The following is a 27,661-nucleotide window of genomic DNA, read 5'->3' on the forward strand; positions in this document are numbered from 1 at the left end:
TGCCTCAAATTAGCAACTTATTTGCATAAGAATAAATAATTCCTTCGATTCCAATAGGTCCTCGCTCTGACTTTGTCAGTGGAGCTCTGGCCCTGATAATAATAATGACGGATTTGGATCCTGCAGCTAATCCTAATCATTTATCTTCGAATCTGGAAAAGATCAACTTAAAATCAAATGACACCAAGAGGAAATAAAGAAGTCAGTTATTTTAAATTCCTGGGTGTCATTTTTGGACTCCAAACTCAAATTTGATACGTTAAAAAGTTATGGAAGACAGTAAAGACGAATCTGAACTGCTTTAGACTGATAATACATCACATACTGTACAGGTTGAGGCAGCTCAGCTCAACTGTTCATGCATACTATGATATTTTCACATTAAACTTATTGTGCTCACTTATCACAACCCCATCAGGCCTCTCAGGTCATCAGGCAGAGTTCTATTCGCTGTACCCAGGATAAGATCCAGGTCAGGTGAGGGTCCTTCAGTTACTGTGGTCCTTCTCTCTGGAACAACCTGAGGACCATCACAACTGTACCCACATTCAAAAGCAAACTCTGAACGTTCTTATTTCTCAGGCACTTGTTTAATTACAGTGTGTGTGTGTGTGTGTGTGTGTGTGTGTGTGTGTGTGCGGTCGCACTTTTGTGTTTTTGTTTGTTTTTGTTGATTGTCTTGTTGTGTTGATGCTTGTACTGTATAATTATTTCTATTCATGATTTTTTTTTAAAGTGTATGGTGTTTTTAATGTAAAGCACTTTGGGTTTAGTTGTAATGAAAGGTGCTACATAAATAAAATTGACATTGACATTGACGTATTGTGTCATTGTATGGAGCCAGGCTTCGCAGTCACCTGTCAAACCAGATCACTTGGGCGGCTCTCCCTGTGTTTCTGTCTCTCTTTCCTCGGCTTTGTGATACAAATTAGCCCAGGCTAGAAACCCTATATCCAACACATCTGTATCATTTTATTATAACCTGCTACAATGCTTTTTGCATTGTCCCTGACAAATAAATGAATAAATAAAAATAAATATTTACTTTCTAAAGCAGTGTGTAAGTAGGAGTCCCTCATGTTGGTGTCAGTGAGAGGCGGTTGCTCTCTATCACTAATCCTCTTGAGTACACCAACTATTTATATATCCACTGAGACTGTCTCACTGAAGTCAATATGCTTGGCATGCGATCTGATGTTGCTTGTCAACAAAGGTTATACAAGAAGGTTGTCCTTGATTTCACCGCAATGTTGCAACATATCTTGAGCTTAGTCTTTCTCTTCCAATCTTTCCAATCCAATCCCCGGAAATAATGAATCGAAGGAAGAAAAAGAGTAAAGAGAAAATAAATTAATTTAAATAAATAAATTTAAAATTGTAATAAATATTTTAGTTTAAAAAAACCTCCTGAGCCACAGCCGCCCTAGTACATCAGATTAGTACTAGATGTGTTAGATTATGGTGACAGGATTGAGGATGATGGTCTCATTTTTTTTTTTTAAAGACTTTGACAAACTTGAACACCCTTTTTATTTTGGATACATTGGAACACTTTGGTTTTGGGAAATGTTTCCGTGAGGTGATTGGGATGTTTTATAGTGATCTGTGCTACTAACCTCAGGTACCTGTAGAAGATTTGAGGTGAAGAGGGGTATCTGCTTTGGTGGACATCTGAAATAAAGATTGTAGATGCAATTCTTTGTCTTTAAGTATTTTACTATAAGTGAACAAACCTTTGCAAAGGGATCAGATCATTGAGAGAGACTCTGCAAGTGTGATGGAGAAGCTCTGTCCGATTCCATTCTCATAGTGATGAACAGTGTTAAAGCAAAACAAAAGCACAAAGATTGACAGTTAAGGGCATTGGTTAAGAGTATAGGAAGGATAGGTACTGGTGAGATCTCATCCCAAGGTCGCATAGGCCACAAAGGTCAGGTCACACATTCGCAGAGAAATACATTTTACAATGAACAGAGTATATCGTACAAGTGTCAGAATAATCTGCATAGTGAAATTAATATTGAACTGCCAAGGTTGTCTGGCTTCACCTCTGCTTTTTATCATGGTTGGGGAGAAGTTGGCAATGATGATTTAGAATAGTGATGATATTATTCTTATTCCACAAAAATGAGGCACAAATTCCAAAAGTTCGAAAAATCGTCTCCCTCTTTTCAAAAGCCTCAGGACTTTACTTGAACTTAAATAAATGTGAATTGATGGCAATCCACGATCAACCTCTAACTACTATTCAAGGTACAGTATACCAATTAAATATGAAGTCAAATACCTTGGGATTACTATATTCAAGCATTTAGAAAAAAGAGAGAAAACTAACTTTGAAAATTTCTTGAAGAAGAGTAAAACAATTTTTAACATTTTGTTACAAAAGGATATTCAGAAGAATTCTTCTCTCAAAAGTGGAAAGCCTGTCAAGACTCATTTACCCGTCTTACTCTCTAGATATCCCCTCATAATATAATTAAAACGATCAACCAAAATAATTGTTATTTTGTTTGGAAAAACAGAATCAGATTGAGTTTGATTCCATGAATGATTCCCTAAAGTTAAAATTGTTACAAAACTTAAAAATGAACATGAAAGCTTTTGGTTCAGTCTTCCTTCAAAACAAGTCCTTTTCTCAGCTAAGAAATGTAATAATATGTTTTAAGATTTGTTCTTTCAAAGGAATGTTTTCCGTCATACTTATTGGTGGATAACTCTACTATGGCCTCTAAAATAATTAGATGTAGATATATTAAATTCCCTCTACCACCCAAAGCCAAAGAAGTGCACTTTATATTTAGGAATGATATTCATCCATGCAAGGAGTTTTTGCGATTGAGGTTTAACATTGACCTTAATGAATGCACATTCTGTAATTCAGGAACATCTATTCTTTTCTTGTAATACATCTCATTCATTCTGGGAGGATTTCTACAATTGGATTTTGGTTAAAATCTGGATATGCCAGCACTGATTTATAGAAATATTAAATGTGGTTTGATTATGGAGGACAAAAAAATGAATTTCTGTATAATAATTTGATAATACTTGCCAAATATTTTATACACAAATGCAAATTCCATCACGTTATCCCACATTTCACAACTTTTATGAAAGAGCTGTCTTTTCTTAGATACCTTCAAAAGTATTCGATCTAAAAGTACTCTTCATCTTTATTAGTGCTTATCAGGCCTTTCATTTAATCTGACCATCATTTGATTTGATTTGATTGTATTTCATTTATTTATTCCTGTTTCGTTATGGCTTTCATTGTGTCTTCTGCTCTTTTGTTTGTGTTGCACTCAACTACTGACTTTTCTGCTCAGTTTTCAAATGGTACTTCTGGGAGAAATGTTTTATGTTTAGAAGATTTGTATTTGTGAAATCGCACCGAACACCGGCCGGCGTAATTGTACGTCACAATCCTGCGACAATGACGCAATTACAGAATCGACCACGTTTCCGGTCACGAGACGGGCTTTTCCGGTTCATGCCGGGAAGTGTAGTTCTTAACCACTCGTGTGCCGTGGTTCGCCACGACAGGAGGGCGTGAGGAAACTCCACTTCCCAGAACCGTTGGTGTCCACACCGACCAGGACCCACAAGACCGTTTGTTCACTGGGCAGCAGACGGTCCGTCCCGGGTGCAGCTGTGCGGGGACAGGCAACAAGTGTCTGATCGAATCAAACGATTTCATGTCGCACAGGGCTTCCAACGCGTCGGACAGTTTGAGCGCAGTGTCTGGGGAGTGAGCAGAGCTGCCCTGCTAACTGACCGGGAGCTAGTTCCTGGCTAACAACAGATGCCACCGTCGCTGGGATATCCACGCTCTGTCGGACAACTTAGTCTCCCCGAATCACCGCGTGTGTCGCCCAGTGGCGTCCAGAGAAGCGCCTGCGATGGAGGAAGTGGACACGATTCTGATTCACGCTCTCAAACAAGTCGGCACGTAAGTATGAGTCGCTTCGCGTGAGTGTAACGGAACCACCGGTGGAACGACAGGCCAGCTGACGGGCAGCCGCCTCTGTCAGGAACCATTCGTGTCATGATCTCCAGCCCGTCATGGGACCCGAGAGGCGTGTGGCTGTTCGTCAGCTGGTGTGTTTAAGATCAAAAGGTGAACCCACATGAGACGAGAGCTCAGGGTTTCCGCTTTTACTTCCTGGTATTTGCATCTACACGTTTCAGACCCTTGTAGGTAAACCTGCAGCTTAAAGGAAACAACAATTCATATCTGATTGCAATAACTGTGTCAGGCCTACGATCCGCTGGCATCACACAACTGTTACATTCTTAATTTGAGAAACGATTCCATCTTTCCGTTCTCGTCTGGTCCTGGGGGTGTCTCCCGTCAGTCTCCCGTTGAAGAGATGGAATACTCTTCTGTTGGCCACTATTGTCTGCACTGTTAGGGTTGTCATAGATACGGTGCTAATTGATCTAGCCTAATTTTTACGGCGGGTATCTTGATAATGGTAAATGGACCACATTTATATCAGTCATTTCATTTGCTCTGCCAGAATCGGTCTGGATCTACTCCATAGGGAAGTGATGTCCCTCGGCAGAAAACCTGCCAGCTCCAATCACGAGCGATTATCTGACAATGGGCGGGGCTTATACCACGACGCGGACGGAAGCCACTTTTGTAAACAACCGAGGCTGCAGGTGATGAACGAGCATTTGACTAAAAGTACCCGATACTGTTGTAAATTCCCCTTTATTTTGATTAACGTTGTCATCATTTACCTTTTTGGCAGCCGGTGTAGGTCCTGACCTTGGTTTACATTTTACAGGCATGTTTAAACATGTTACAGGGCGTTCGCGAAGAGAGTGAGTATTGTTGTATTTCTGTGATATATAACACACACATATATATATATATATAGTGTTTAACCTCTGTTATGCCCCGTCATCATCACATCATCTCCTCTCCACTCTAGTCTGTTGACATTTTCGCGTCGCTCGACAGACGTCACATGATTCGTTGCAATCCAATTACGGCCGGAGGCATTTTGCTCTGCATCCGTTGATAACACCTCTTGGAAATCGAAAAGGAAGCGAGCGGTCCCAGACTTATAAGCATTTGAGTATTAGTCTGACTACGCCAGGCTACATTTATATAGTGCTTGTCTTGATGACCAGTGAAAGTGCTTTACTCTACTAGTCCCATTCACACGCATTCATACAGAACTTCACTTTTTTCATTCACACTATTGACTGAGCTGCAGGGGCAATCTAGGGTTCAGTGTCTTGCCTGTGGAAACTTTGACATGTGGACTGAAGGAGCTGGATGACCCTCTCCATCTTAAACGCCAATTAATTGATTATAATTGGACCAAAATAGTCACATTATGCATTCAGTTGTGAGACAATAAAATAGGTGTAATGTTTATTATTCCCAAAGCTTGATTTAGTGTGATTCAATCTGCCAGTAAACAATTTGCTCAATCCTTTCCACACCTCTGACAGTGTGATGTGTCTGTCTGCAAAAGGGGTTCTGGTAAATTATATTCACATGTAAGTTTACGATTAAGCGAATATTAAGCCATTATGTGATGTCATTTGTTTTGCGTTAGCACAGTGGATAAATGAACTGCGGCCTGCATGTCATCTCAGAACCCTGAGTGAACGCATGGACAAAGAAGCTGAACAAAGAAAAGAGCTCCAAGACTTTTGGACTCCCACAGGGACCCGCATCTCCCATCTCGGGGTGTGATTTGGACACAGCCCAACTCTCGTCCCTATTGGCAGAGACCCGCAACGCACCGCACCGCGAGTGGTCCCGTGACGCCAAAGACACTAAATAGAACGCGACGCTAACCGCTCGTCGCTTCCGGGAACAAGACTCGCCCTGATCAGGTGGGTTCTCTGCCCTACCAAGGAAGGTAACCACTTCCACCGTGATTATTACTCTAGAAACCAGAAGAAGTGACCGTGCACGCAGCTGAACCAGGCCTCAGGATTTCCAACTTTGCCGGATGAACCAAAAAACGCCCCCTTTTTTCTTTTTCTTTGTGTGTGTGGAAGCACTGGTACTGAGACAGAGCTTTTAATTGATCCCTGCAGAAGGAAAACCTGAACCACCAGACTTTTACCCGAGTTGACCGCCGTCCATCCGAACCAGGAGGACCGCGCACCGCCTCACACATCACCGCATCCCAGGACGGACTGCACAGGCCTGTTCCCCCGCCAAGGAGTACAGTCAGAGGCTTTAGCTCTGGGTAGAACGTAGGCTATTTTTGTGTTTACTTACTGTGTATTGTTGTGCAGTTGTACCATCGTGTCTGAGCCCAGTACGCTGTCGTCGGTTTAGAGACCAGAGATGTCCCTGCGTCACACAGACCAGGTGCTGGATCTCAGTCATCATCCATGAGCCTTACTGCTGCTTTGATTACTTTCCCTTTGCTTTCTTACTAACAAACATTTACACACACTCGTGGGTGCTTGAGAGATTCTGGTTGGAAGTTAACTTCGTCCCCGATCTTTCCTTTGTTAGAGCCACATGTTTAAAAGTAGCCGCCGTTTAACTTGAGGTCTCATGCCCCACCTTTTGCCACTTCCCAGGTCATGTCCGCCATCTTGTTCCACACACACACACACACACACACACACACACTCTCACACTCTCTCTAATGCTTGTTGCTGTCTTTTCATATGATATAGGGTTATATGATAGACATTTATTAATAAAAGTTGTATTGATTGTTCATTGATGTTGCTAAAGTTAATAAATGCTGTTATCTTTTAAAGAGAAGTTTTTTTGTGTTATTTGCATGTAGATTGTGATAAAGGCTGGTTGACAGTCAGCGATCAGATTCAGACCTTCAGCTCACTCCATATGCTCATATCTACCAGATATGAAACATTTTGAGTGAACACCTTTAATTTTAGAGACTGAATTGACTATTTGGTTACTGGTCCCGGTTTCCGGGTGGTGCCCCGTTGCTATTAACATTGATTAATAAGCTCTATTGATTTTAATTAGCTGATAACCAATTTAGCCCCAACCTATTCACAACATATTCAAACTAAATTGTTAATTTATGAAAAATATTGATCAGTGTGTGGATCATACGTTCTAATAATGATCCTATTTATTGTCACAGTCTACTCATGTTTTTTTGAGCTGCTGTGATAGAAAAACAAAAGATAAAACTTTTAGGAATTCTGTCGGGAATCAAATAATCCTCATTGATTTCAAATGAAGCTCTAATATTAATGAGTCTACGTATTTAATTTAGCGTGATAAACACTCCCTCTGTTTATTAGAAACTCTAAAAAACAGCGACATGATTCCACTCATCTATAAATAACAGCAGCGCTTTATATTTGTCATGTTACTGTAAACCAGGGGTCACTAATAGGCGGACTGTGGTCCGCATCCGAAAAAGTTTCACTTTCTCCAGGGCTGAAGTTCCGTCTCGCTCTTGGACCAACTCCCTTACTGGGAGATAGACAAATGCTGCGTTCCAGTTTACCTCGGAGCTCCGAAGTCAGGTTTATCGTTCCAGTATGATCTCGGAACTTGGAATTACGACCTCCGAGTCGGAAATTGCAAATGGAACGCCCCTGCGACTAACTTGAGGTGCTGCGACATTTAGTATATTAAGACAGACCGTAGAGACCGCGTGCGTCGTGTTTATGTTGTAAGCTACATGTGAGCATGGCTGAACAACTTGTTTCCTCCAGTTTTCAAGTTGGCCAAGCGCCACAGGGGGCTAAAGGGGGCTTTGGCTTCTGAGGATGCTGGTTCCTTGTCCATCAGCTTGTCAACAAATTCACATGTGCACCCTGATCCAATGGGGAAGCTCAAACTGCGACTTGTATTTACTACAATGATGAATTACGTCTCCCACCTGAAGGGAGACCCTGAGTATACCTAAAAGCAATTCTTACATTATGTTAATTCAATACCAGTAAATAAAATCTGAAATCCTGAATGTGTTCTTGATCTTAATCCCAAATATCTTTGGTGTAGAACAACAACAACGGAATGTAATTCTTGATGCTGATTGTGAAATGATTATGTGATAACCTTAAAATTTGATTTGTGACCCACAGGGAGGTGAGTGAGGAGATTGACAGTGTCAAACAGTTCAGCAGTGAGCTGATAGTGAAGGCGGTGGTCAGATGTATCCAGGTGATCGATCCAGGGCTGGGCAGCGGGCTGCCCACATCCCTTCCTCCGGGCATGTCTGCTCGTTTCAGAGTGGGCATGAGCCTGGCACAAGCCTGTCAGGTAACATCTCTCTGACTTATTTAGGAGCATATTTGCTGCAGATTAAAATGACCAACAAAATACATCATATTTGTCAACAGTTGAAAGTTTAGTGTACAATTTTTAAAATGTTTTTTCTAAGTCTGCTTCAACAAATTGTGACAATATGTAATCAACTGGCCTACAGGAAACTTTGACTACAGGGTGGTTGTAGTCTGAGCCAGCCAGTAAGATTCTGGCTTCATAGACTGAAGGCCTGATGCTGAAGCGCTTGCTGGCATACAGTAGATCAGGATGTGATTATAGAAGGACTCCAGCTCTGCAGTTGACCTGCAAATTCAGAGGAAACTCTTATAACACTTTTTATTAAAAATAATGGGGCACGAGGTCAGAAGTTTTTTGATAATCTGTAGTCCCTGAGCAACTTTGTTCCATAAATGAACATTGAAAATTGCCACGTCAGCAGAGAAATGCCATTCAATTAAAAACTTTAGATCACCCCTAGCCTTTCAGAAATGCTTGAGTTTATTAGGAGGCTCTTTTGAGCACAGTACATATTAGTTTTATCATTGGTTCAAATGTTGGGCATTCTCAAAACCTTAAGAAATAAGGTGGAAAAATATATAGTTTGTTGTGAATGATGTGAGTAATGATCCAACTGAATTTCATTAACATCCTAATAAATGATGACATCCTGAAACCCCTTACCATGCCCAAGCCCAATTACTGCAGAACTTTTTGCCAGGTCTGGTGTGTGTGCCTGTTTTGGTGAAGCATCCCAAAGTCTCCAAAAATGCATTTTCGTTCCAAAATATAATAACATTATGAATAATAATGTTGGGGGCTGCACGGTGGTGTAGTGGTTAGCACTGTCGCTTCACAGCAAGACGGTTGTTGGTTCAAATCCTAGTTCGAACCAACCAGGACCTTTCTGTGTGGAGTTTGCATGTTCTCCCCATGTGTGCGTGGGTTCTCTGCGGGTATCCAGCTTCCTCCCACAGTCCAAACACTTGCAGATTGGGGTTAGTGTAACTGAAGACTCTAAATTGACCGTATATGTGAGTGTGATGAATGGTTGTCTGTCTCTGTATGTGGCCCTGCGATAGGCTGGCAACCTGTCCAGGGTGTACCCGGCTTCTCGCCCTATGTCAGCTGGGATTGGCCCCAGCCCCCCAGCGACCCTTAGAAGGATAAAGCGGAAGATGATGGATGGATGGATGGACAATAGGTCATGCACGTCGGACCCACTTTTTAAGACCGATAATATCGAACCAAACCACTTTTACCGTCTCTTATTCAGCGCATCTGTCTCTTCACTCAGTGGTACTTTGAGAGCTTTTAAAGGCATCGTGTTAATATCAAATGCTGTCATGTTAATTTTTGGGAAACCATATCAGGAATGTGGTAATTGTTTTGTGCTATAAAATAAATTTCTTTTGTAATGAGGGTGAGTCGAAATCACGACCTCCGGCATGAGAGACGGCTGCTTTATCAAAAGAGTTAAAGTCCTGGGAGTTTCAGTGACGGGGAGTGAGTTTTACACACACTGCACAGCATTCGACTGGCTGGCCTCTGTTACACTTAATTAAAACGTACAAGAATACAGGAAATGGCATCTATTTTAGCAAAAATCCATGCAGCGCTTTGTCCCCCGTTTGAACTCAAACTATTTCTTATGTCATTTTGGTTCACAGGACATTGGTTATAAAGGAGAGATAGGCTATCAGACCTTTCTGTACAGCAACGAGCCTGAGATCCGATCCCTGCTCATGTGCCTTGTGGAGAAACTGCCAAGAGAGAGTGCTGAAACCTCAGACCAGCCAACAGGTACAGAGAACACCAGTCTCTTTTCCTTTCATATCGTCTCTCCTCAGAGAGAAAGCATTATTTGTGCCATAACTCAAGTTACTGTAATAGTGGTTTGATGCTATCATCTAATCATCATAGAATTTATGGTCAAAAGGCACTGATTCCTGTCGGTGCAGTAACTTTAGAAGCTGCTAGTGGATTCCGGTATGGAGGGAAGCTGTCATGCGAATGAAGAAAGGCCTTTTAGCAGTGTCTGAAGACCCAAGAGGTGGCAGTGGTCACTGAGGTATTTAGGAAGCTAATCAGCAACAAGGGGGCAGAAGTTTCCTCATTAGTGTTGCAAGGTTTTTTTTAAACAAGCATTCCCCTAAATTTTTTACTTTTTCTTCTACTGATGTTTTTTCTTTTCAAACCTTTTTTTTTTATATTTCTTTTATCTTGTTTTTACTCTTTAGCAATTTGAGATTGCTTTTAGCAATGAAAGGTGCTCTATAAATGAAATTTATTATCATTTTTATTATTATTATTATTAAGGTATATCATCACCCTAGCAGGTATAAATACGGTTGGATGAGGTTGAGTACAGGGCTGTAGTGGGCAAAAAATAGACAGTGAACAAGATAATAACTTTTGTCTTAATGTTGTATATGTAAATTCTGTGACTGACTGTATTCAGTGACATGGCTCCAGCAAACGGCAGCTGAATTGCTCTTTATTGTCCACCATCAACAACTGCTTTCAAATATAACTATAACACTGCCCGCCTCACATCTGTGAGATACCACTGTCTATAACACTACACCCAATTTCCCCCATGGATCAATAAAGTGTTTCTGATTCTAAGAGCCTTGTTTTGCACCGTTCTTTCATGTTAGAACTGTGTGTTACAATATAGAGTCATAGAAAAGTCACGCTCAACAGTGAGTATATGTAATCAACCAGGCCACCCCCAAATGTGGTGTGCTTGATCGGCTCTCAAATGCATCCTCCATGGGTGCATTTACACATGAACTTAGAGCTGTCCACTAGTGATCAGACCTCTCAGAACAGATGTTAAAGGAGCAGTAAGCGATTCTAAACAGAAACACGTTTTGTAAAAATCAGCGAATATTCCTCACGGTCCGCTAGCTGTCGGTTCTGTATGTGCGCTGAAATAAAACCTGTTTTTTTTGGTTCAGCCCAGGCTCTGTAAATCGAAATAAAAAAATGGTGCATACCACACCATACAACACTGTGTGCAGTTTGTAAAAGTCACTCGTCGACACCTTAAGGGTCTTAATGGCAGGTGGCGCTGCAAATTGTTTGTGACCCGGCCAGAGCAGTAAGATCCCAACAACAACAAATAGAAACGCAAGCTTTCTCCAAAATGTTTACTGCCCCTTTAATACCAGGTCTGAACAGAGACAGGTCAGCGATCTAGTGAAGGCCAAAAACTTCTTGAGTTATGGCCAAATATGTGTTTTGTCAGCGACCCTGAGTTTTGACCATGAAAATCAAATCAATTCCTGAAATATTGCGTTCATGAGAATGGGATGGATGGATGGATCGAAAGACAGTCAACCCGAAAATGTAATGCATTTAGCCATGGCTGTCAGTGGCATGGAACAAAAAAAATGATTAATAGCCTAAACCTGATCATCTACTGCAGTTGCTTACTTGGTTGCAGAAAATAGGAAACAGGAAATGGCAATGGTAAGACATAAGAGCAGGGAGTTCTTTTTTTGAACTGCTGGTTGAGATGTTACTGATAAGAACAAATCATGAAGAAAATGTGGGTGCCTGCCTCATTATTTCCAAATGTCTCCTTTTCTGCCCATCCATACTAAAACAGAACCCGGGTGTTTTCATACTAAATGTTTCCAAAGCTATCTATTTTAGGACTGAAACTCCAGAGTAGTGTGGAAGCCAGGTTAACAGGCACAGTTACCTATGCCTATTTTTCAGTTTTGCAATCTTTTATGATATTTTGGCATGATATGGCATTTTGATATCAGGTATTTCTTATTTGATGAGTCGTCCAAAGTTGTGTTCTCTTCCTGCAGGTAAATCGCTGGTCCTCCAGAGAGCCATTGCTGCTGCAGTCCAAGCCCAGCTTGCTGTCCCCTGGCTGCCCACAAACTGCAGACTGCCACTGCACGTTGAAACACAAGTAAACTCTTTAAAGATACATTTCAGCCCCCCCTCCAAAAAAAAGCTTTTATACATGAAGATCCATAAATCGTATTTCGATGAATCAGACTGAGCCATTATACAAACTTCTACTTGGTAAAGCCCTTCTACTTGGTAAAGCCCCCCTCAAAATGACCCATTGTGTTCTGCACACAAACTGTGTTCAGTGAGGGTTGGGTGATGTGAAAGTGATGGGCATTGAGCCAGGGCCCACACATGGTATATTTCATGTTTTTAAACTGAATTATTACAAAGGATTAAATAACTATTACAATTCTTTCTTTAAAAAATGACTGCCTCAAGGTTATGTCTCTGCCAACCAGCTGCAGGAAATATGGTCACAGTCTTTCCCTCTGTTTCTGATTATGGTAATTAATAAAAGACAAAAAAAATAATAATTCACAGTGAAGTTGACGATATGGATATAAAATGTTAAATTCAATTCAATTTTATTTGTATAGAATTTTAAAATCACAACATACATCCTCTCAAGGCACGTATAGTGAGGTAGAAACAATATTACCGAGAAAACCCAACAGTTCTCTCAATGAGCAGCACTTGGCGACTGTAGACAATTTTTTTTATCCCAGTTGCAGTGTCTTTGCCTTGTTTTTCCTTCCTTCTACTCCTCTGACACCAACACTCCTGCTGTCTTCCTCTGATTTCAGCCTGTAATGTTACAGACTGACCGTAATATCTTAGCGACAGTATGTGAAACCGAAACCAAAGCCGTTCACGCAGGGCAGGTGGATGCAGGCATGAGGAAATGAGAGTTTAGCGGGCAACACAAGCTAAACATATAGCCATTTCTATTTTAATTGTTTATTTCTATGTATTGTATATTTGCGTCTCGATGGTCGCAAAAAAACAGGTTGCAAAATACAAAAGTTAGTCGCATCCCATCTGGAGCCCTGGTAGGATCTAAAAGACAGGTTGATGGCTTGGATGAAGTGACCAGTGAAGTCAGCCCAGACAGATCTATAGGGGAGAAGCAGTCTAGATATAAATTAGGCAATACTGTTGGTTCCGAGGCTACTGTACTGGACAGTGTGCCTGTGCTATTAGTGGGAAGAAGCTAATGTTGTTTGTTTTCTCTGATGGTAATAATCTTATTAGTAAAGAAACTCATGAAATCATTACTACTAAGAGTTGGAGGAATAGACTGTTAAGTAGAACTTTTACTCTCTGTCAGCCTGGCTACAGTGCGTAAGAGGAACCTGGGGTTGTTTACATTTTCCTCTATTAGTGAAGAATAATATGTGGTTCTGGCATTTCAAAGGGCTTTCTTATATGTTATTAAACTATTTTTGTTAGGTTTGGGTTTTTGTGTTTTGACCCCGAAATGCAGAGATGGAGGCAGAGATGGTTTCCATGGTGTTTATTGCGAGAAACAAAAAAAAAACTAAAAGTCCCTGGAGAACTGGCTGGAGGCAGGTGGAGGAATCACAGGAGCTGAGAGCTGGAGGACACTGGAGGCACCTTGAGTCTGGACAAACATTTAAGGCAGCATGACACTGATTTGGAGGAGTGTAGCAACAGTGTTGGTTTGTTGTGCTGTGGTCTGAGTGAGACTGTCTGCTCAGAGCACGTTTTATGACCTCTTGTCTAGTAGATGCAACAATGATGAAGCTCTTTGCAAGCGACCATCATCACCATCTGCTCCAGGCAAATATGTAACTAAACAGAGGAAAACTGTAATGCCAAATATCTAAATATAATGTTGTCAGCAGATTATCTGTTGGGGAAGGACATACATTGGTGTTGGAATTTTGACAATTAAACATCTTGATTGTGACTTTAATCTCATACTCTGAATGCATGATATTGAATTTCTTATTACATGTAACTGCTGAGAAAGAAAGTTAGATAGACTTCTGACAAGTTCCTTTTTTTCTGTTTAGAGTCCAGAAGCATTGCACAGCTTCCACGTTCTGCCCCTCAGTTTATCACACTTCACTAAAGGCCCAGGGAAGAAACAGCTGAAAGGTAGGCCTCCTTTGACACATACAGTATATACTGCACATGCTGTGGGATTTCAGTTGATCTGGAGAGTTTCACTGTGGTCTCTGTGGTGGAAATCTTGATTTCCTCGAGAAATGAACAAATAAATCATTCAAACATAACAAGTTTGTCTACAAGTATGATGTTGTGCAATTTGTGATTATAAATTCATAATTCACGAGGGATACACAATATATTGGTTGCCAATATATTATTGGCTGGTTAGTAAGAAAACTAATGAAAAGGTCTCATGTCTGTCAGTCTACTCTATCCATTGGGTTGGATTAAACCAACTCAAAGGGTGGTCCAAAGATAACTATATTACTTTGTTTTTGTCAGTTCCTAAATATTGTAAAATGATCAATGATATAGGTTGATCTAATTTAATCACCTGGTCGAGGAACCTGTATGATGATATATATCATAAACAAGTCAACTGTTTTTGAGCACCTGCAAATATGGTTATTACATAGTAGAAAATGGGCTAAATTATTGGAATAAAGTATGCATGTTTGTGCTGTGATTTTACTAGAGACGGACTACCAGCGAGACACTCTTCCTCCTGTGACTGCTCAGCTTTCCCATCATGCCTCTTTGATGGTATCCATACTAGAGCAGCACACCGCTGAGCTGAGTGCTGCTCAGGAGTGGGACAACGAGTGGAACAGTCAGGGACTCCTGTCTTGCCTCACTCCACAGGCAAATAATCCCATTTACTACACTTATATATACATTTCTGCTTATCTTCGTGTGTGTGTTTGTGTGTGTGTGTGTGTGTGTGTGTATGTGTGTGTGTGTGTGTGTGTGTGTGTGTACTAATTAAGTGATCACTTAATCATCAAAATAAGGGAGTTGTATATATAGAGTGAAAAGTACCAACCTTTTGCTGTTCCTTTAATCCCAATAATATGTTCTCGTCTCTGTAATAGAATATTGTGATTGTTGTTCAAATGCAGCACTGAGATCAAACACAAAAAGAATAGAGACATGTTCACTGTCTGAGGCCATGAGAAGGTCATAGTAACCTTCAGCAGTGCCGTTTCTGTACGATGATGAACCGCAAGTAATCCTGTTAAAGTTAGAGAGCATATGTAGGTGATATGTTGGATATGTATGGAGTTTGATCATGTAGGGCTTTGTATGAATTTTACAGGGAGCCAATGCAGAAAAGCTAATTTTCTAATTCCTGTCAGGACTCGTACTGCAGCATTTTGGATTAACTGGAGGCTTTTCACCCACTTATTGGCACACATTGAAGCTAAATCGGGACCAAATGTTTTGTTAATATTAACAAAATATATAAAAACTGACTGTTTTGTTCACAAACTTATATATATAAACAGTGTTCCAGCAAAGGTTTTTTCAAATTGAATATTTTGGAATTCTTTCTAAATTAATTGTTTTTCATTTATCACTTTCATAAATATTTAGCTATTCCTGTGTTTAGGTTCCACCTTCGGCAAATCCCTAAACATGTCTTTTACCTTTAAGCATGTTCCTGTGTTACAAAATGTACCCATCATTTTAATCTTGACAACAGTTTCCAAGATTATATTAAAAAATAGCGAACGTTTCTTACCTGAGAGCTGGCACCAGCAAGTTGTCATGGTGGAGCGGACGCCACTGTGCTGCGTTAACAGTCATGCCGAGAATTTGGAAACAGGAAAACTTAATGTAAGGCTGTTGAACTGCACAATATGGCATTGTTTATTGCTTTCACACTGCTGATTAGTGTAAAGCCTAGTCTAAAACAGCTTGCGCACCATTGTCACTGGCATCAGATGTTTTTCCTGCCAATCATGTATATATGGTGTATATAAATGCTCCAGTTATACTTCTCGCAGTACCTTTGTTTCCTGAAGGCAACGTGATCGAGGAAGGTCCCAAGCCTTCTTTGTTATGCTGTCCCCCATGCTGCCCCTCTCAGTTGATTCCACGCCCCCCACGCCAGATCAGTGCCATGATTCTGAACAGAACAAAATTTGATCTGAAATTTTTAAAAAAAGATCTGAATCTGAAAACATAAAATCCTCAAATATCAAAATATTTATGTAAGTGAAAAATGAAAACCAAAAATTATTTTAGAAGAATTCCAGAACTGAATAAAAATAATATTTAATATGAGTTCATCCTTAACACATGATCCATCTCTTTTTAGTGAATTATTGTTCAGGTTGATTGTCACATTTCATTTAGTGCCTTTGTTATGTCAGTACGTGGTGGTAGTAAGCTGTGGATTCAATAGGGATCGAAGTTAGTGAGTGTGTAAGTTTTATGTTGTTTAAGAAATGTTTTATATTATTACGAATTTGGAAAAAAACTATAGAGTTGTAAAACAGAAATGTTTTACAACTCTATAGTTTGTTTTATGGTCCCTCCATTCTCAGAGGCCCAGAAGTAATTGGACTGACGAGTAGTCCCCTCATTACTCCACTACAAATTAAGAAGATAAAAGGTCTGTAGTTATAGTGTTGAACATTTGGTAGCTGTTTAATGAACTCTCAATATGAGGTCCAAAGAGGTGTTGATGCAAGTGAAGGAGACCATCATAAGACTGGAAAAAAAAAATACATAGACACACAAAAAAATCTGATAGTTAGGGGAAAAGTGGCCAAATCAACAATTTGGTACATTCTTACAAAGAAGGAATCAACCGGCTCACCAACACCAAGAGGCCTGGAAGACCACATGGTTATTTTGCAGAATGCTTTCCTTGGTGAAGAAAGACCCTGTCACAACATCCAGCCAAGTGTAGAACACGCTTGAGGACGTAGGTGTATCATTGTTGAAGCTTACAATCAAGACATTCCTTCATGAATGTAAATACAGGGGATTTACAACAAAGTGCAAGTCTATCGATTATGTGACTACTGATGGAAGTAGCAGGATGAATTCCGAGGTGTGTTGGGCTATACTTTCTGCTAAGATTCAGCCAAATGCTGCAAAACTGATCACAGTATAAATGTATAATGACCCAAAATAAACTTTTATTTCAAATTCTCACATAACAGACACAAAGTTAGACAGAGAAAACAAAAAAAAACAATCAAAAAACAACAAAAAAACTTAATGGACAGTGCCAGAATAAGTGTGACAGTGCACCTTCTGCAGTTCCACATCTGTCACACGGGGAGACTGATTCAAAAATCTTGTGACGTTTGGTTCTGGAGTAATGCCATCTGTCTAAGACTTTAAATGGAATCAATCTGTATCTACAACTAATGGAGCAGCTCTGTATTCCGAACAAATCTTCCTCCCACGGTTCCTCTGACACCGGAGCAGCCAATTCTGCGGCCCAGGCCTCCCTGAGATGACCGACCTCTACTGGTGTCGTAAAAGCGGTGACAAAGCGACAGATGAATTGTTAAGAGTCAGGCTGTGAGACAAGTCTCTACAAGTGCAAGTCTTTAGTTTGACTGAGCATTCTGGGATACACTCCCGTACAAAATGCCTGACTTGAAGGTAGCGATAAAAATGTTGTTGAGGAAGGCGAATTTTAGTTTGGATCTGAAGAAATTAAGCAAATTTATTATCTATGTAAAGATCTTCATTACAACACAGCCCCCTGCCCCTCCAGTCCAGAAACACTCTATCCATCAGTGCCGGCTTGAACGAATGATTGTGCTATAGGGGTGTGTACTGAGACTGTGTACTTAACCAATCCAAATCCCTTTTTTATTTGATTTAATCTGAGGGAGTTTCTGAGAATGACGTTATGACAAACTCATTTGTAAGAAAGCTGTGCTCTGGAAAAGAGCAAATGGGAGGGAAACTAACATCCAACCATGTGGTTCACCTCGTGATCTAACAGAGGGCCCAATTGATTGAGTACAGGAAGCTGGATGTTTTTGTGCTACGAAAGTGGAGGACACTAACCAGAAAACCTGCCCTGAGTGGAAAATCACGACACCAAAGCTTGTGAGAAGCGGTGTTTGGAAGTATTTTGGGTTCTACACTGTAGATGGCAGAGTAACAAACTGTTGACTTTGGACAAAGCAGCTGGTTACTCTTCAAAGACAACAAATGTGTGGGCTCACCTCTTAGCTAAGGGGTGGGGGCGTTCTAATACATTTGAACGAATTACGTGTCATGTCAAATTTTAGACACACATTAAATGTTTATTAAAAAAATTCTAACATTCCCTGTCAAAATTGTTTGTTTAACAGAAGTATCGATCAAGAAAACTGACTCGACTGCGGAAACGTATAAAGGAGCAGCTGTGTTCCGCTGAACTCCCCTCTCCTGAAAGTGCCTTTGGTGGTCCTCACTCGTCCTCTGACCTGTGTGAGCTACTGCAGGTCTTCAAAGGCTCCGCCCCCTCTGACCATATCCTAACCAAGAGCACCCACTTCAGCCACACTCAGAAGTTCACCTTTGAACAGGTGAAAACCACTCCACCAGCACAATGCTATAAAATACTTTTTGCAGTGAGTAACTTCTGTGCTTGTGGGCTTGTGTTTCTCCAGGAGTCGGCATCAGTAACCAGCTCCATCCCCTCTGTGCATCAGTCAGAGAGTGATATCCAGCACCGTCAGCAGGAGGAGCTGGCTTCACTCCAGCAGCAATTCCAGCAGCTCTGCAGTAATGTCGACCAACTAACAGCAGACATGAAGCACATGAGTGTCACTAATGCACAGGTAAAACACAGACACAACCAAATGTTCGAATGACGCAGCCTACACATGCTTTTCGTACTTTGAGTTGTAAGCCAACTGTAAGCCTGTGTGTGTGTGTGTGTGTGTGTGTGTGTGTGTGTGTGTGTGTGTGTGTGTGTGTGTGTGTGTGTGTGTGTGTGTGTGTGTGTGTGTGTGTGTGTGTGTGTGTGTGTGTGTGTGTGTGTGTGTGTGTGTGTGTGTGTGTGTGTATATATATGTGTGTGTGTATATGTGTGTGTGAGAATTAAACTTAAAGACTCAGTGTTGTGGGGCTGCACGGTGGTGTAGTGGTTAGCACTTTCGCCTCACAGCAAGAAGGTTCTGGGTTCGAATCCCGGTTCAAACCAACCAGGGCCTTTCTGTGTGGAGTTTGCATGTTCTCCCCGTGTGCGTGGGTTCTCTCCGGGCTCTCCGGCTTCCTCCCACAGTCCAAAGACATGCAGAATGGGGTTAGGTAAATTGGACACTCTAAATTGACCGTAGGTGTGAATGTGAAAGTGAATGGTTGTCCGTCTCTGTATGTGGCCCTGCGATAGGCTGGCGACCTGTCCAGGGTGAACCACGCCTCTTGCCCAATGTTAGCCCCCTGTGACCCTTCAATTGATAAAGCGGTAGACGATGGATGGCTGAAAGAGCTTGAACCGGGCCTTACAATTGGCTGTCATTTCACAAGCGATTTTCTCTACACTTCTGCCGTAGCAGATCTGCAATTTCGTGTGGCGATTTGTGTCCACATTTTTTTTTACCCTGATTTGTGATTCCTGTATGCATTCGCAAACTCAGCATGAATTTGCAGGTTCTTTGACACGCACACACACACAGACACACACACACGCAAATATGATTACGCACAAATAATATAGCTAGAATATTAGCCCCATAGGTTTCCAACTGTGAATCTGCACTTGGACTCAAATATACACCTGTTTGTCAACACTTGTTGTCCACTATCTAAGTGTGTCTATTTTAACAATGGAAAAGAAAAGGCTCTGGTTTTAATAATGTAAGTGCATGGTCTAAAGGACATGGTGCTGGAGGGAGCACGTCCGCCTGGGAGGAGACCTAGAGGTAGACCCAGAACTCGCTGGAGGGACTACATATCCCATCTGAAGTTGGAAAGGGTGGCCGGGGAGAGGGATGTCTGGAACACCCTGCTTGGCTGGCTGCCTCTGCGACCCGATCCCAGATAAGCGGAAGAAAATGGATAGATGGATGTATGGACCCTGTGGATAACAGTGACATACTGTTGCATTGACTTTAGGCCAGGTTTTTGTTGAACAATTGCACAATCTTTTTTCTACTGCGTTAAGATTACATTGTGCCAGCAATGCGCCTGGCCACACCAAATTTTTAGACCAACAAAACCATGGGTGCTAAGATGGGCATAAGTGCATTTGCTTATTTAAACATGTGCAGTGCTGGATGGGAAAATTCAACTGTGTTTGCCTAAAACCTGCATTACACTTGCAAGTGTCAACCCGACTGTAGATTTACACTTCTAAGCTAATGGAGTGATTTATTTTGGAGTTATATGGAATAAATATTGGCCTCCAAAACAGCAGTCACAATGTCCAAAAATTGCTAAATTAACACAAATGAATGACTTTTTAAAATGTGTGATGTTTTGTGATGTAGGTGTTGAATGAGCTAAAGCATAAAGAACTGGGGAACTCTGAAAAAGAAGACAAAATGCAGGTGAAGAAGAAAACAATTGACCTTTTGCCAGATGCAGATAACAACCTGTTGAAGCTTCAGGTAGGGCTGAGTGAGATCACCTATAATTGCTGAGTGAAGACATTTCATCAAACCCAGGAGGGCTCAATTTTGGATAACTGTGTGTTCTTCCCACAGGCTTTGGTAGAGGCCAGCACCAAGCGGTTGGTGAACCTGGCCTCTCAGTGGGAGAAACGCCGTGCACCTCTAATGGACGAGCACCGCCGACTCAAAGAAATCTGCAGCAACCGTGATGTGAGTGGTGCCTTATAACATATTTATAACATATCTCAAGTAAATGCATTCAGATTCTGTTCACATGTCTCCTTTTTTCTCAGCTGGAGTCTTCCAGAAAGCTGTCTGAAATCAAGTCTCTGCATGACAAAATTTGTGTCTCGACGGTGGACGCCAGGAAAAAAGAAGACATCTACAAACAACTGGTAATAGACTAAATTACATCTCTTTTGAAAGTGAAAAATTACCACAGATGAAGGTTAAATAAATTATGTTGACACAGGTTAGTTTGAGTTAGAAGGTAATTTCTCTGCACAATTAGTTGTTGGACCTCCTAAATGTGCCTTTTCTCTTCCAATGTAGGTTACAGAGTTAGAGAATCTTCCCCGGGATGTGTCTCGGTCAGCATACACTCAGAGGATTCTAGAGATTGTCAGCAACATCAAGAAACAAAAAGAGGAAATTACAAAGGTAAGTTTAAAAAATCTATACATTTTTAGAATTTATTTCTTGTCCACACTTAATGTAATTAATAGTGAAAACACTGCATACATCTTCAAATGTACCAAAACACAGCGAAATGTGGAAGGGGTTCAGTAATGTCAGTGACATCACTTCAGTCGGAGAGATAGCACTTTAATTATGGGCTAAAACTGTGTTGACTTTCCTTGGCAGATTTTGGCAGATACTAAGGAGCTCCAAAAAGAAATCAACCACCTGACAGGAAAGCTGGACAGGACCTTTGCTGTGACTGATGAGCTGGTCTTCAAGGTTTCAGAACTTTTTTAAAACTAGAACAACAAAAACTTTGTGAAGACCTATGTTGTTGTATAGCCAGCACCACTCTAAAACAGATCCACAAGATTTCTTCTTTAGTTGTTAAAAGCGACCCCCATGTTAAATCTAGAGTCGCTTTCAGACATGCGCTGAAGTCTAGACATTGTCCTGAACTTCTCTGGAACCGCTGTATGTAAGAACGCAGATGTTAGTCCGGACATTCTCTGGAGTTTCATCTTCATTGACTAATTTGAAGTTCAATTCATTAGGGAAAGAAAGTGAACAGGTTGGAATTCTTCTGAAAATAAGTAAATGTGCTCTTAAATCTTGTGGGTTCTGTAAATTGTTGTTTTCAATATATATATCAGGTTCTCAAACCCTTTGGCTCTACAGCCATAATACATAGTACCTGTCCCTCCATTTTCAGAGGTTCAAAGTAACTGGACAAACTAAAATATTTATAAATATAACTTTAATATACTTTGCATTCAAATATGACAGATTTTCATGTATGTACTAATTTAGTTTTGTCATTTTTAGGATGCCAAAAAAGATGAATCTGTCCGCAAATCCTACAAGTACCTGGCGGCCCTGCATGAAGTATGTCATCATGTTTTTCTAGATTCCTTAAAGTTCCTCTTACCTCTCGTTCTTATTAGACAATGTGCTTTATGTCATCATTCTGTGTTCCATTGTTCCATAGAACTGTAATCAATTGATCCAAACCATCGAGGAGACGGGTACGATTTTGAGAGAGATTCGAGATCTAGAGGAACAGGTAAGATTTATTCAGTTATGATGGTTCAATTATTACATCATACATTTTCATAATATTTTATGAAATATTTATTTGCTGTGTTACACAGTCAGATGAGACGATGAATATCAATGTCATCTCTGTATTTAGTATTTAGTACAAAGATAGCTGTGTGATTTTGTTTGTCTAGGTAAGTGTAAAGACTAGAAGTAGGTGGAAACTGTTAGACATTACATTATTTACATACTTTATACAATATGTATTATACGAAATACAAAAAACTACTGAAGACTTGTCATGGGGAAGCAAAGAAAATGTGCCATTGACCTTATTATATAATTTCTCTCTACCACTTTTTGCAATACTAGTTTTGTAACTGGGACCACAATTTGATTTTAACCTTGATTGACAGGCAGACTCAATTCATTATCTCAGGGTGAATCTGCCTCAACAAGGTCCGTGGCAGGTGTTGGAGAACCAGGGCAACCTGATTAGAAGTGGGCTACTGAAACAACGATTCATGTGACGTCTTTTGAGCGACGCAGATATTTCAACAGACTAGAGCAGAGAGGAGATTCCTGTGATGAAGATTCCACAATGTCTGTGAACCAGTGTGCTCATTTTTGTTGGAGAAATTTGAACAAAGCGAGAAAACCTCGGCATCACCGAGTACAATGCAACGCAACATCACTAGCCGACATGAAGTTTCCGGGTGTAGTAACGTTTTTCGTAGTAACAGTGAGCTCCACCAATCAGAGACGTGGATGTTAACACTATTGGGATTGTGGGTAGTGTAGTGTTTTTTAATGACATCACGAGTAAAACATGTTTTTCTTAAAACAAGGTTGATTTCATACAGACTTGTGGCTCCTACATGTGTATATACCTCGTTTCACAACCTCGTAGCTCGTGGTGAGTCTACCTTGGATAGTTTTGACATTATGGCTAATAATGACAATGTCGATGGAGAATATGAATGGGATTTTCACTTCCTGAACCTCACTGTTGCGCTCTATTGAGGGGATCCAATTAAATGAGCTCAAGTCCAGTGTGAAGTTTCCGCAGTCTATAAAGATTTTGTGTGCCATGTCATCTGCTAGTGTTGGTCCACTGTGTTTAATTGAGTCCTAAGTCAACGCAGCCTTCTACCAGGAGATTTTAGAGCACTTCATATATATATATATATATATATATATATATATATATATATATATATATATATATATATATATATATATATATATATATATTATCTTAGACAATTGCTCTCTCCTTATCCTCCTTGACTGTTCTTGATTCTTCTCTAGTATTGTTTTCTGCTACTTATCACTACTGATAGCATGAGGCGGTACCTGCAGCCTAATCAGGTTGCAAAGGTATTCCAGCCCCTCCAGGATGGCACATCCATATGTGTGGTTGCAAGCAGGTTTGTCGTGTCTCCCAGCAAGCCTGTACTCACAGCCCAGCACTGTGGAGCTTGATTGGCAGGTCTGCCATTGGCCCCCCATTCTCTACACAGATGAGAGCAGGTTCACACTAAGCACATGTCACAGGGTGGTGAACGTTATGCTGCCTGTAACATCATCCAGCATGACTGGTTTGGCAGTGGATCATTGATGGTCTGGGGAGGCATATCCTTGGAGGGTCACACAGACCTCCATGTCCTAACAAATGTTACTAGGTACCGGGATGAAATCCTCAGAGCGGTTGTCAGACCTAGTGCTGGTGCAATGGGCCCTGGGTTCCTCCTGGTGCAGGACAATGACCGGGCCCATGTGGACAGTGTGTGTATGCAGTTCCTGGATGACGAAGGCACTGATGCCATTGACTGGCCCTCACGTTGCCCTGACCTAAATCCAGTTGAGCGCCCATGGTGAGCGCCTCGGTGAATCCAATGCCGCCAAGGACTGTCCAGGATCTCACTGATGCCCTGATTCAGGTCTGGGAGGTGATTCCCCGGGACACCATCCACCGACTTATCAAGACGTTGTCAAAAGAGCATTCAGGCACACAGGGGCCATACAGAGTCAAATTATGAGTAAATATATAAAATAATGATAAAATTGACACAAGTTGGATCAGCCTGTACTTTAACTTCTTTACCTTGATTTTCTGTATGATTTTGAGTCCAGCCCTCAATGGTTTGAAGATTTTACTTTTACATTACATTCAATTAGCAGACGCTTTTGTCCAAAGCGACTTACAATTAGTATATATTTTTATATATAGATACAGCGTGATTGACAGCTGATATCGTCCAATTGGTGCATGGTTGCAGGTGCAGGTGGGTGCGCAGTGGACAAGCTCTCAGTTTGACCACCCCCGCTTCTATGTCTGTTTGCACAAAAAACAAGATGGCGCTGGACAAAATGCGATGGGTTGCCACTGAGTATTGAACAAAACACCAAATATTCAAGTCAATCAGACATTATTTAGGGTGTATTTAGTAGTAAATAGTATTTTATATGTAATTAAGTGTAACAGCCAACATGTGTATATCCCAAAATGTCTAATATTATTTTTGAAATGCAGCTTCACCTTCAGTTTTTTACAGGACAATTAACTACATTTTCTTAAAATTTTCCACAGATTGAGACAGAAAATGGTAACAAAACTGTGGCAAACCTGGAGAGGATTCTGGATGATTACAAGTCTATTCGACAGGAAAACTCTGCACTCGCTGCAAAAGTCCGAGAAGGCTGAGGGTTGTCCGGGTTGCTCTGCTCTGCCTGCTGAGGCTAAAGTTGGAAAAAAAATCTGGAGCTATAGATTTACCTTGATGGGTCAAAGCAGCACTTCAGGTTTCTGGTGAAGAGACTGCCATTGGTGACATGCTTTTCTTTTAAAAGGCAAGTAGTTTTTTTTACTGTGGAAATAATCGATATGGAGGGATGAAGAAGACAGTTAGTTTTTCTGTTTCAAACTGATTTCTGTGGCTAGTTTGATTTTGTACCCAAATGAAACATGACACTGGACAGCAGATGGTGCTGTCAGCCCTCTTCTGTTTAAATGTATAGTTATTCATATTGTTGTATGCAAAGTTTTCATATCTTGATTAAAATGAAATCTTTAAATTGGATTTTTTTAATGCAGTAATACTCTAATCAAACATACATTGGTAGTTTATTTCTACCATGATTATATTTGACCTGAATATGTTTAGTGGTATTTGAATGTAGTCCAATAATGTAGGCCAGCCCCATCAGCAATGTGTATATTTGGCACCAGCTTGAATAATGATGCCTTAAAACTCGAATGGGGGTACCATCAACTATTTAATTTAACACCCGAATAGATTGTCTTAGATTATAAAAAAATGTTTTGCGGAAATAGTTGCTGAATTACACTTTTAATATTTGACAGGACTTTAAATGTGCTTGTTGTTGATCAGTTGGTACAGATGCCAATTTCACAAAATTTAGTAGAGTAATGGATTAAAGAATGTCTTGTTTTGAGTTTTACCTTCTGATTTAGTAGTATTCAACACTGTTGCTGCGTGGAAACTTAAGTTTGAAAAGAATGACATCTATGGGCATATTGCGAAGGTACCAGGCCCACAACATAGAGATGACCCTAAAAATCATATATATAAATAAACTGGTACTGCAATTTGACTGGATTTGTCTTTTATCTAAAAGAAAAAAACATTAAAACATGGCAATGGTTACATCTCCTTTGAAAAATCCACTTGCTTTAGTCCACAGTTTGGTGGAAAAGTAGTGTAATTATTAGTGTAAAAGTAAAATCGGGCCAAGAAAAAGGAAAGAAAACAATGTGCCTAATGCAAGAACTGTGGAAAACTAGATGAAACCAGGCGAAAGAGAGGCCTGCATTGAGGAAGATGGTGGAAAACCAAAGCTAGTGAGCGATTAGCAGTGGAGCTGATGGAGATTGCGGGAAATACAGAGTTAGCGAATCCAGCCGGAGATCGGGCCAAACAGATGGGAGTATTGGTGAGGCTAGTGGCAAAGCCGTTCGAGCTAGTCGACGTGCTGTCATAGTCGGCCGAGAACCAGCGGAGCTAACGACTCAACTAAAACAATTTTACAGGAGATAAGATTCTTTCGCTGAGAAAATTCAGAAAGGCTGAAGGAAATTAGAGAGGCAAACAGTAGAATTGACAGTGCTGAAAAACGAATACAAAACACAGAGAATGCTACAATGGAGCTCCTGGAAATACAAAAACAACTGGAAAGCAGATTGATGGACCAAGAGGGCCGCTTGAGGAGGGGAAATATAAGGATCCATGCAGTGGATCCACATGGAAGGGGCAGAGGAAAACTCCCGATCGATGGCAGTCTTTGTGGAGACTCCCTTCAGGGAGAAACTATATCTACCTCCATCCAGGAGATTGAGAGAGCCCATCGAGCTGTGGTCTCACGACCCCCTAATGATGCCCCGTCAAGATCCATAGTGGTGAAATTGTTGAGTTTCAGAAATAAAGAGGAGTTTGTGTATGAGGAGAGGAGAGTGTTCCTTAATATATCTAGTGGAAATCAGAAATAAATCAATTCTGGAGTATACTTTATGAGCATTGGAGAAGGAAGTGTGGTCTCTGCCTGTGGTATTTACATTCTCCAAACATCTGCAAGTCCCAGTCTACCTTCACCAGAAGAACTGAGTTAGTTGGTTTTATAGAGAGCTACTCCGATCTAAAGTCTGTCCAGAGTGATATTAAAATCTCCACCAAGAACAATGGGAAAGACACCACTCAAGTAATTTACTCTCAAGGTCTACAAAAAAGGCGGGGTTATCGCCATTTGGATCATAAATATTAGCCAGTATCAGTGACTCTCCCTGGATTTCTGCTAGCAAAATAATAATCCTGCCCTTATCAGAAATTTAAATTGTACATGCTTGCCGATCAAAATAGCAACCCCTTTACCTTGACTGGAACCCGCACTGAAGAACACATGTCCCATCCAATCCATACACAGCTTTTTGGACTCATGGGGGGGTAAATGAGTCTCTTGTAAAAGGACCGCGTTGAAAATATGTTTCGTTCAAAGATGGATAAGGGAGTAACCATTGATGTTTGTTTGGTAGAAGGAAGGATGGGAGACGTTTGTTGGACAAATTATCCATACAATTTATTAATAAAACAGAAACAGCATGGGTCATTGCTCTGCAGAACCTTGAACAAAAAGCTAGCGAATAGGCAGAGGCCGATCTATAATGACAAGACAAACAAAAGGTTAAATAATTAAACAACAATGTCAATAAAACCTGCAAAACTAAATCACCCTCTTTGTTAGACAAAAAGGAGTAAAAACGGAAAGTACACAAACCACACAGGTTTTCACGCAGCACCATCCGCTGCCAGCC

General features: G+C 40.7%; 1 protein-coding gene across 4 annotated transcripts; it reads left to right on the plus strand.

Annotated features, from left to right (window-relative positions):
• Nucleotides 1–3,528: 3,528 nt before the first annotated feature.
• Nucleotides 3,529–25,950, plus strand: LOC118316788 (coiled-coil domain-containing protein 22). Of its 4 annotated transcripts, XM_035644975.2 has the most exons (17): nt 3,529–3,952; nt 4,524–4,668; nt 4,761–4,833; nt 8,065–8,242; nt 9,916–10,048; nt 12,073–12,179; nt 14,101–14,185; nt 14,733–14,899; nt 18,367–18,837; nt 20,491–20,610; nt 20,707–20,823; nt 20,907–21,008; nt 21,166–21,273; nt 21,478–21,573; nt 22,120–22,179; nt 22,283–22,357; nt 24,926–25,950. In XM_035644975.2, exons 3-17 carry the CDS (start codon nt 4,799–4,801, stop codon nt 25,037–25,039), a joined length of 1,968 nt encoding a protein of 655 aa, XP_035500868.1. In that variant the 5' UTR covers nt 3,529–3,952; nt 4,524–4,668; nt 4,761–4,798; the 3' UTR covers nt 25,040–25,950. The 4 variants fall into 4 exon arrangements, with proteins under 4 accessions (XP_035500868.1, XP_035500867.1, XP_035500866.1 ...); XM_035644974.2 differs by having other exon boundaries at nt 4,524–4,833; XM_035644976.2 differs by lacking the exons at nt 4,524–4,668; nt 4,761–4,833 and having other exon boundaries at nt 3,537–3,952; nt 18,367–18,582; nt 18,667–18,837.
• Nucleotides 25,951–27,661: the final 1,711 nt, after the last annotated feature.

The sequence above is a fragment of the Scophthalmus maximus genome, chromosome 3 (assembly GCF_022379125.1).
Source record: "Scophthalmus maximus strain ysfricsl-2021 chromosome 3, ASM2237912v1, whole genome shotgun sequence".
NCBI lineage: Eukaryota > Metazoa > Chordata > Actinopteri > Pleuronectiformes > Scophthalmidae > Scophthalmus > Scophthalmus maximus.

Excerpts from the sequence above, each read along its gene's own strand:
- LOC118316788 (XM_035644973.2), top strand. The coding sequence starts at position 3,903 with ATGGAGGAAGTGGACACGATTCTGATTCACGCTCTCAAACAAGTCGGC. Across the intron at positions 21,009-21,165 it reads AAGACATCTACAAACAACTG|GTTACAGAGTTAGAGAATCT; the intron begins GTAATAGACTAA and ends CTTCCAATGTAG. Across the intron at positions 22,180-22,282 it reads ACCTGGCGGCCCTGCATGAA|AACTGTAATCAATTGATCCA; the intron begins GTATGTCATCAT and ends ATTGTTCCATAG.